Source organism: Nyctibius grandis, chromosome 11 (genome assembly GCF_013368605.1).
Source record: "Nyctibius grandis isolate bNycGra1 chromosome 11, bNycGra1.pri, whole genome shotgun sequence".
Lineage (NCBI taxonomy): Eukaryota > Metazoa > Chordata > Aves > Nyctibiiformes > Nyctibiidae > Nyctibius > Nyctibius grandis.
The window spans coordinates 16,838,261-16,848,928 of NC_090668.1; the positions used below are offsets into that span (position 1 = coordinate 16,838,261).

At 37.7% G+C, this 10,668-nt stretch overlaps 1 protein-coding gene across 1 annotated transcript; it reads right to left on the bottom strand.

The window, feature by feature from the left end:
* Positions 1-215: 215 nt before the first annotated feature.
* Positions 216-6,639, bottom strand: BNC1 (basonuclin zinc finger protein 1). The gene is made up of 4 exons (XM_068410759.1): positions 6,504-6,639; positions 6,103-6,338; positions 2,946-4,873; positions 216-897 (listed from the first exon to the last, which is right to left on the bottom strand). The coding sequence occupies exons 1-4, from the start codon at positions 6,637-6,639 to the stop codon at positions 216-218; spliced, it is 2,982 nt and encodes a 993-aa protein (XP_068266860.1).
* Positions 6,640-10,668: the final 4,029 nt, after the last annotated feature.

Consider the following 10,668-nt stretch of genomic DNA (forward strand, 5'->3'; position numbering starts at 1 on the left):
TTAGCCATTTAACATCAAACCAAACAATTGCACAAAAACTACAGCACCAGGCTTTGCTAAATGAAACTGCTGGAGAGCACACACAGGAGAAAAGAATTTGACTGTGGTTGCTGAGTGGGCTAGAAGTCAAATGAGTTTAAATAAAACTAATGTTAACACATTCCTTAATTGAAATGATTAATTCTTAGGAGAAACAAATTAAGATCAGCATGATCTTACTGTAGGCTAGTTGGTGACCCAGCCAGACTTTTGTGCAGATTAGGGTTTTGACTGTGCCTGTTCCGACTGCGAACAGATGAAAACATTGTGTTGCAACCTGGGACTTTACATTTGTGGAGCTGGCGGAGATGCACAGTTTTGTAATGAGCCCTGAAAGTTCCTTTATTACTGTAAGTTTTTTGACATATATGACAAGTTATTGGCAAACTGCAAGGTAAATTTGTAAAGTTTTGATTAGCTTTCTCAATTAAAGTACAGTCTTGGTAGAGTTCATCATTAGGCATTAGGCTGGGTCCTTCACAGCTTTCATCACTATCATCCAAAGGCATGGTGCATATTTCACTTCCTCCGTCAGAATCCCAAGAAGAATGAGCACTGCTCTCAGATTTAATGCTGGAAGTAGTGCTTAGATCCAGAACAGCTCCATCATTCAATGGATCGTATCCATAACTCTCAGAACAGGGTTCTCTAATTTTGCTCATTGGAAAAACCAAGCTGCCTGTTCTGTTCATTCCTTTGAAGATTACAGAAGTATGTCCAACATGTTGTTTTAAAGAGACATCTTGACAAAACTCGTTAGCCATGTCTTTCAAGAGGTATGTTGCATTGAAATGGTTGTTGAATTCCAGTGTATCTTTAGTCAGAAGCTTATGATGAAGATTTAGGTTTGAACTATGTCTAGAAGAACAAAGAGAAGCTTAGCAATAAAGTGTTTTGCCTCACTTAACAGCTGTTTCATAATGATCATTAACAAAGAAAAAAAATCAATATTTAGTAGCATGCATGAACTGTATACTTTTAATTTGACCAGCTGCCACACTGGGAGTGCACACGAATGATTTACACGTGACTGGGTATCTGAACTTGCTTGTGCTGGCATATATCAGAAATAACTCTACAGAAATCAATGTTTCAGATCCTCTCCTGCATTGTGGATAGCTATCTGCTCCACCAGATCTAGTGCTGGGCCTAAAAGAGTTGGGGGACAGACTAAAAACCTGTATACTGAACTGAGATCAGAGAATGGTCTGAGTGGGGGAAGAAACAAGATTCTTTCCTAAGGGACAAAGCAGGAAAGGAGTGACACCTGAGTCTCCAAAATATATTGATGATCTCAAGTACTGTAACCATGTGCCAGGATGCAGCTGTACACTTCAGTACAGAGCTTCTCCTTGACATGAATTTCCTTGAAAAAAGGAATACTGCATTTTATGCAACTTGCAGTTTTTGAATGGGCATCTCTGGATTCAGTTTAAAACCATCAAAAGAAAAGAAATCCCTGCTCCTCATTGAATACCATCAATCAGCTCACTGGGAACTTCTAGGCTCTGGCTAGAAGATTAAGCTTATTGCAAGACAGGGAAAACACTCATTTTTCCCACTGCCATCATGGTTTAATCCAAAGCATGAACTGTTCAAAAGGGCACAGAAATATTTTGCACTTGCAGTCACAGCACTCTATATTAAAGTCTAGAAACTTCTGCAAAGTTGTTCCAAGTAACTATTGTTTTGCACAAAGCTTTTAAACTTTTTTTTTTTTTTTTTTTTTACATAAACCATCTTCCAAAAGCATCTATGTTGAAACTTAACTGAATATATTGGTGTGGGAAGGAATTTGTAGCATGTGAATGCTTACTGATGGCCTTCTTTCCTGTGGCCCATATCACAATTACAGTGGAGAGGAATTCACATCTGGGAAGATGCAGACAGCAGATCAGGGTATAAAGCCCGGCCAGCAGCAGATGAATCTGTGCATCTCAGATGCAGCGGCCAGTCCTCAGAGACTGGCTCATCCTCTCTCTGGACTGCATCAGCTGGCTCCAGTACTCCTAGCTGATTACACACAATCTAAACCTTGTGTCACTCTGAACTACTATCCAGGCATGCTTCCTGCAGCCAAAAGCTGCTGTAACATTGTTACAGGAGAGTCAGAAAACTTCCAACACTTAGTCACACTCTAACAGGTTTGTTATTTATCAGGTATCAATTCAGATACATAACTGATGGTCCATAAGAAAGCTTCCGTTCTTGTTTCTCAGCCTATGTGCATAATAGGCTGAAATAAAACTATTTACACAACACAATACTGCAGTTAACAGTAAACTGAATCAAACTCATGATATAGTTTAGGAATTAGTATGTAATCTCACAAGAAAGCACTACCAATGTGGATACACACCAGACAGTGTTAGTTCAACTAGCACCGCATAATGTTAATTTTATACTGACAGAGAGTAATCCTGCTTTTCTTATGGGCTTTTTCCCACCAGTCTGTTCAAAATCCTTGAGTAAAGCAAGGACAAGGGCAAGTGAGAACTTCCTGAATTGATCTCATTGCTTTTTCATTAAAGAACACTGTACACATTAAAATACACATGAAAGTACATATTAAACGTATAAGTCCACACATGCATCTACTGGAAAATTGCTGAATTCATACCCTTGTGGCTTTCCCTTTATGTTCTAAAGTATTCTTTCAACTATTGCAGTCTTTATCAGTTATGAAATTTTCATGGCTTTATTTAATACCTCATAGTCTAGTGGAAAGGAAATGTTTCTTTCAATGGATTTTCATTTCACGAATGTTCTGATAAGTTATCGTACCTGTTATACGAGGATACACAGAAAATCTTTGCAGGCTTCATTCCTCAAACACTCATTTTAATTTCAAATTAGGCTCCATTGTGATGGTAAAATAAATACAACTTTGTTTAGAATTTTCTTACCTGTCTCGACTTCTACGAGAAGGGAAAGCAGCATTACAGCCCTCAACTGTGCAAATATGCATTTCTTTGAGATGTACATTTTTAAAATGCATTTTTACACTGTAAGGGTTTTTAAAAGTCTTCTTACAGATGTCACAATGAAAGTGGCTTTCTTCCTTCTGAATCCCTAGTGCATGTTGACTGACATGATCCGTATCTTTAGAGTCTTCAAAACAAGGAATGGCAGCACCCCTGTTTGATAAAGTGCTGAAAAAGCCCCCGGTCAGCAAGTGCTGTTGCAATTCAGGGCAGTCATTTTTAGGAATCCTGCGCTTTGACTGCTCTTTAACATACATGGGGGGTTCAGTCATTGTTTTTATAACATCATTGTGGTGGTGTTTTGGATCTTCATACATAATCTCATGGGAAACTATTTTTAATGGTTGGTTTTCTTCTGGTTTAACCTCTTTCTCACAGTGATGCAATTCATTGTCAGAGATATCCTTGATGTATTTGTTATTTGGCGCAAAGACAGATTCAAAATACTTTGGGCCCTCTACCCCAGAGACAGATTGCCATGAATTACCTGAATGGGGGTGCTTTTCCACCCTGTCGGTCACCCGCTTCTCTATCTTATGCTCACAGGTCTCAAGCTCTCCATCGCTTACCACTTGCAGACGTGTATCATCTTCAGAACTGGCAACATCACTACTTTCATTAGGTGTCTCAACAGCTCCTTTCTCTATCTTAATAGGCATACTTGATTTACGAGATTTCTTCTTGGGTAGCATGTCAAATGGCAATTCATTTGAAACAAGCTGCTCTGGTATCGAGGAAGAAACAAGAGGCAGAGAAGGAAGAGTACCTGGAGTATTAGCAAGCTCAGCTGGTGTGACTGGACTACGATAAAAAGGAAGGACAGGCTGTACTGTCTTCAGGTTTGGAAAGAGGACACCATTCTGTCCAATACTGGGAAATCCAGCCTGACCCTTTGAATCTGTACAAGAGCTGGCATAGCTGGTAATAGTTCTGCTATCTGGAGTTAAAATTGTAAATTCTGTCCTTTTGCTATCTCCAGGTCCGGCAATGGTCAAACCATTTCTTAGATCTTTATCCCTGTTATTTCTGTTCATTGGCATATGGAGTCTGGGGTTAGGATTTGCACTGTGACGATTTCGACTACGCAAAGAGCTAAATACCATATTGCAGCCCTCGATTGTGCATTTGTGCTTTATCTTCAGATGAACAGCATTGTAATGTATTTTCAAAGTACCTTTGTCATAAAATGTCTTTTCACATGCAGTGCAGAAAACACGCCCTTTCCTTGGCCCAGCGCCATTTTTTTCAACAGATTTCATTTTGTTTTCTGGAGATAGTGCTGTCATTTCAAGCTTTGCTGCTGTATTATGTGAACTGGAATCACTTAAAAGGGCATCATCTTCCGTTTTAGTGGTGACATCTGGACCATTTATGCTCCTTTCATTTTCAACTTGAAATGGTACAGAACTAGAAGTTAAGAAGCTGCTTTCAGAAAATGGTATATGAACATCTTGTTTAGTTTCATTGCGATGGTCTTGACCTTGCTCAATCAAATGTCTTTCTGGTGGTGAACCTATCAAAGGTGGAGGCACTGGACTGAAAAACTGAAACGGCAGCATGAAAGCCATGTTATTTACAATATTCTCAAAGGGATGAATGTTGGTGGGACTCATTTTGTCCAAGGAAGCAGAAAAATTAGGACTATGTTGATTGCAACTCTCAATGAATGCCCTAATATCCAAATTGGCAGTTGGTGGTGGTATTATAATTGATTGCCCTTCTTTCTCTTGAATTGCCATTAACTCTACAATGGACTTCGTTTCTCCAAAACGAAGAAACTGCTGCAAAGTAGCCAGTTCTTCTTCAGAGGTCATTATGCTCCAGTGATCCAGCACCTTTCCTGAAGCATCCTAAAGCCAAAAATATTTAGATGAGTCAGACATTAGTTAGCAAACAAAAAAACCCTCTGAATCTCTCCTTTTTTCAGAGACTAAAAATTCTTCTTTAGTGAAATGATAAAATTGTTCTATTTAGGGAGAGATTAATGCCAATTCTGTGATACTTTCTTCCAGATTTTACCACATTGGTGATATTATTTCTTTCTGAACTCACAGTAATACTTTCCAATAAGCTATTTTTTTTTCCACAAAAATTAAGACACGTCATTTGAACAACAGTTGCTATCATGTAAGTACAGACAGCAGAGATGGAGCAATCAGACCAAGATTTAGCTCCTCATTTAAGTCAAGTATTCTTTCATTGCAAGTTTAATAATCTTCCAAGCAACCAAGATCAGAGAACAAATGAACCTGTATTGATCTATTGCCAGTGTTCACAGAGCACAGCTGTAATTACACTAGAGTGTTGGAGTTCTTTCAAACTCTAGCTATGCCTAACTTTTCCCAATAACTACAATAAATATTTTATCACAGAACATGTATTTGATGGCCTACTGAGATTTTTCACAGTGCATGTAAGAGTTTCTAAGATGATGAAGAACATAACATTATAAATTTTTCATGTGGTAGAGGTTCAAGGTAATTGATTCCATATTTTTAATCCTAACACTAAAAAGCAAGATTATCAAGACCATTAAATATTGATTTGTGTCATAATGTAAGATCATAATGTTACTTTACATAAAAGGTAACTTCCACAGTAGCAAGGACTAACATCAGTGTAAGCACATAGGGCCAAATTCATCCTTGATATAGCCCCAGTAAGGTCAGTAGCACTGCACCAGAGATTAATATTGTCCCCGGTGTTTAAAATGCTGGCAAGTTTATTTGTCAATGTATTACTACCCTGCTGTATAAAAATAAACTCACTGTTTAAATAATACTAGAGCAAATTATAAAGCCTTTACTTTGATACATTCCCAGTAACTTTTTATCTTGGCTTACTGTTGTTGACAGATTTGAGCAAAGTAGGAAGATTTCACTTAAGTCTGACTAAAAAGAGAGCAATGACCAAAAATCCACCTTTTGTTTTCTGGCACTAAGCTTGTACAAGTCTATTACTGCCTTTCAGATGTAGCACACTGTTAACGCATTGTGAACCACTGATAAGATTAAGCTAGAAAACATTATGAAATACTACTTAGCTATCATATTTATATTAAAAAAGCCCCTCTAAATACCTGTAGCACATATCCACGTATATAATCCTGTAGTGTCCAATCCAGGGCATGGAGAATCTGTATCACCTCTTCCTGCTTCAGAACACTGAAAAGCCGATCTAGCAGAATTTTAAGGCGCACAGGAATGGCTTGGGTTCCATACAGCATGAGGCTACTGATATCAAAGACAACATTGGATTGAACTATTTCTACCTGGCTTGATGGGTAGAAGTTGGGAATCCTTAATTTGCTCAGGGCTGAAAACAGAATCACAAAACAGAAATAAACTTGAGTCACAAGAGATGGAGAAAATTGAATGTAACTAATATTGGGGTGTGGGGGGGTGAGGGGTGACACAAAAAGCACGCTGTAGTGAGGAGGATCCTAAAAGGTTTTATATAGATTGTAAGAACAAATATTACCATGTGCTACCCATCCATGCCGGCATTGGTCACATTGTCGCTGATTTATTTTCCCAGGTTTGAAACACTGACAACTACAGTTCACAAGAGTGCATCGGATAGCCTGGAAATCAATAGAAAGGATGACAGGTAACATATAAGCACCATCTAAAGTGTGGAGATTATACATATAAAATACAGCCATAAAATCCATATGAAGACATAGTTAACATACCAGCCCATACCTATCAATGTGCAATATATGTAATCCAGGCAAAACCCGAGTTATGTAAGACTACTTCTGCTTTAAAGAGAATCGGTCACCAGCTAGAACACTAGAATATTATGGAAGCAAAATATTTAGTAACACACGTAGCAACACTTCTGTGGATTTATTTAGGCTGAAGGACCTTTATAACAATAATAAAGTGTTCTTGTGCATTCACCGAAGCTATGATCTTCATGTAAGATCACTTTTTTCAGGAAGGTTTGAAAACAAAGACATAGAGATGAAAGTCCCACTCTCTTGAAGGTTTGCTGGAACTCCATACTGCAATATAGGAAGTTCTAATGAGCAATGCATTCGCTCTGCATAGATGCCATCCCTTACACCCAGCAGTATCCACACAGAATATACATATCTGGCCAAAGATACCGGAGTTCACTAACGCTTCTCAGTAACAAAGCTCACCAAAAAGTACTTCAACTCCTCGAAGACTATAGCAGTCACATTTTGTAAGGGAAATGCTTAGAAGATAATAGGCAAAACAGAGCACACAAACAGATAGCAACCAGTTGCACAGTTCAATTTGTGCATCATTTTATCCTCACCAAGGTCATCTATAATGCAAATCAAATTAGTATTCAGATATTACTAATCAACAGGGTGTACAAACTTGCTTCCTGGAATATGTTTTCTTCTGTATGTGCCCATCTGCTGCAGAAGACAGACAGACAACTCTGAGGTCCTAGTTAAAGCTCCATGGGGATTGCTACAGAGCAAAGCATTTGCAGGATTCTGTATTGCTTAGGTCTGATACTGAGAATAGTTCCTGCATAAATGGAGTATTTATTAGGGGAGGGAAAGTGAAGACATTAATGTGCAGAAAGGCTGCACTGGAATACAAAAAAAAAAAGTTAGATTATGCAATTGTCTGCATTTTTTCTGTTTTCAAAACAAAATGTTTTACATTTTAAAGTATGCTGGCTGCAACTCCTGTTCCTAGGGTCTTATGCAAAATGGGGACTTCCACTACTTATTAATACCCACAGAAAAGCAAGACAAGACTCGAAGAAAAAAAGTAACATCTTTTCAATGCAGGCATCCCCACACTGGCACTTTTGGAAAACAAAGAAGCAAGTTTTTGGACAATCAGGCTAAGAAAGATGGTTTCAGGAAATGTTTAAAATGAAAAGGACATGAGAGAAAGGTAATTTCACTGGGGTTTGCAATGGGCATTTCTTAAGGCTTGATGAATTTGACTGACTCAGGACAGAAGAGGACACTACATACAACAGCCTACTACAAACAAGTGTGTGCAGGACATTTGGATGCCTAATGCTTTACATGACTGGATTTGGACTGAGATTTGAAAGTCTCAGTAGCTGGCTTATCAAGGAGTTAGCTTACGTGCACATCTCCAAACTACACTGACTTGATGCAGAGATTCATCTTTATTTGAAGGATGGGAACAAGTGGCAACAGGGCTGTTAAAATCTCTGAATCCCTTTGCCTTTAATCTTTTCAAGGAGCCATTGCAAAATACTGAATTCTTGAGAAAAGAACTGTGCTCCCCATAAAGTCATAAAATACACATCAAAACCCTATGCAGTGCGAATTTCTTCATTTTAATGGAGGATATATTTTCACTCAGATGCTAAAATTCTTTCATATAACAATAAAAAGCCATAAATTTCTTATGGAAAGGTTAGGAAAAAAGGTGTAGTTGGCTGGTGATTCATTTCTATCACAAGATATCAAACAATAATTCAGTTCAAAGTATTCTGCCTCTGTACATACATAATATTCTGTGACTTGCACAGACTGAACCCCTTCCATAAGTGACCCTGCTAGGTTTGGTAAGCTACAGTGCATTCCATGAATGCATCTTTTGCAGTCCCTCCAGACAAAATTACAAAAGAGTACTTCCTTTTTCTGCAATAAGTAACAGAAATATGCACAATGAAAAAAGCTGTCATGATGATAAGTTAATTGAGATTTCAAAATTTTTTTCATTCTTTTTCCTTTGGACATGATCCACAAACCACTGACCTTTAAAACTATTTTTTCTTCTTAATTTGTGTACTTAGACAAGAAAGATATACCACACAAAATTTTGCATTTCATAGCTTTGTGTAAGATCTCTCTTCTGTATTGTACATGTATTTATTTTGTCTTCCTGTATATGTGTAGAAGACTGCACATGCAAAAAGCAGAAAAAGAGGAGGACATTTTGGTTTACATATATGAAAGTGGGTATTAAAAAGGGAGTAGAGTTCCCCTTCTATTTTAAATATGGAACTGATCCCCTCTCAAGTCAATACATTACTGCTTCTGGACACCAGTCTTAGATGTAGTTACCTTGCACACTGCTAACATATCAAAGGTATACCCTCAAATCAGGGATCTGTGGCTCACTTAAAAAATTACTTGTCAGAATCCTTGAGAAGAAACAAGTGTGATTTTCAGGTTGGTGGCATTTCCCTTCATTTGAGCTTGTCAGAGTCTGTGTCACCTAAAACTTTTCTAGCAACATTTGCGTTAATACAGTCACAGAAAATATATAACATGGCAAAATTAACTTTTAAAATAACCAGTGAGTCACAATTTTAAATCTTCATTCATTGTTCAAATTAAAAAGGCACTTGTAAAAGATGTGCTTTGATTATCTCCCAAATTAACTTATATCGGAGTTTAATGAAGAGAAACTTAGCAAAACTTCATGACATTAATATGCTTGTCTTTTGCCTATTAATCCTACTATCCTTAATATGCCTATTCTAAGGTACTGTAATTATATCAAATCTTCTAATGAGCTTTATTTTCCCAACAAGTGGAATGTACACACAATTTCATTCTACAGAACAAAGGAATAACTTTCTATATTGCATACATGTAAAGCTTCAAAATCATAATTAAAGGATTGGAAATGTAGATGGAAATTAAAGTGGAGATTTTTTTAAGTGCAGTCCTTTCATTCAGGTCTATTATTTAGTTTCATTTTCCAGAAACATAAGGCAGATGTTTAAAAAAATAAATCTTACACTATCATCAAGGATCTTGTTATTGCTTTCCAGTCACTCTTTCCCTCACAAATGGATCTTTCCAAATCCATTATCAGGAACTCCTTCTTCATTTTTTAAAAAATAGAGCTGAAAATTGTGATCAAAATTTTCTGTGTTTTTACCAGCATGACTGTGGGAATCTGAACGTTGGATTTTTAATAGAAATGATTCCTCATTACAAGAGATACAGATTAACCATTAAACTGGCCACTGAAAAACATCTACTAATCACTGAAAAAGAAATCTTAACATCTGTTGCCTGAAAGTCACGACTGCTGACATCTTTTTTGCCAGATATTGATGTGGCTTTGATTATGCTTCAAAAGTCACTGAACGTTTCTTTGCAACACACTCACAGCCTTCACAGCTAAAGAAAAGCACAGGCTAATGGGACAAGTTCATTCTGATTCTGAGTATATAATCAGGCTTCGTTTCATAAAGCAAGTTTGAGATTGTCTATGCTCTCCTGAAGCCTTTTGGGACCTATGTTCACTTGCAATATACTAAGAGCAGGTTTAAAAAAATGCAGCAAGAGAAGAAGGGTAGTATAACTGTATCAAATCTGATTCAGTGTTAAATGGATTCTGGTTTGACAGCACTTTGGCTTGGGAAATAAATTAAAAACTAAGTAAATATTGAAGACCCTGTCAGGACCGAGTCAGAGATCTCTGCTCACGCTATAAAGCCAGCCTGGCTCTCTGCAGGCAGTGAGAGCTGCAAGCATGCACACCAGTAAAATGGAAGAGCAAGTCCCAGATTACCCTGGTAGTATTTAGCATCAGTAAAGCACAGGTCAGCACCCTCACTGGTTTCTGGCATCCAAGAGAACCCCTTGCCTTCGTTGCACAAAGCTACCCCTCACTTTAGAAACTGCGCTTTTTTTAAGCTACTGCCACCGCAT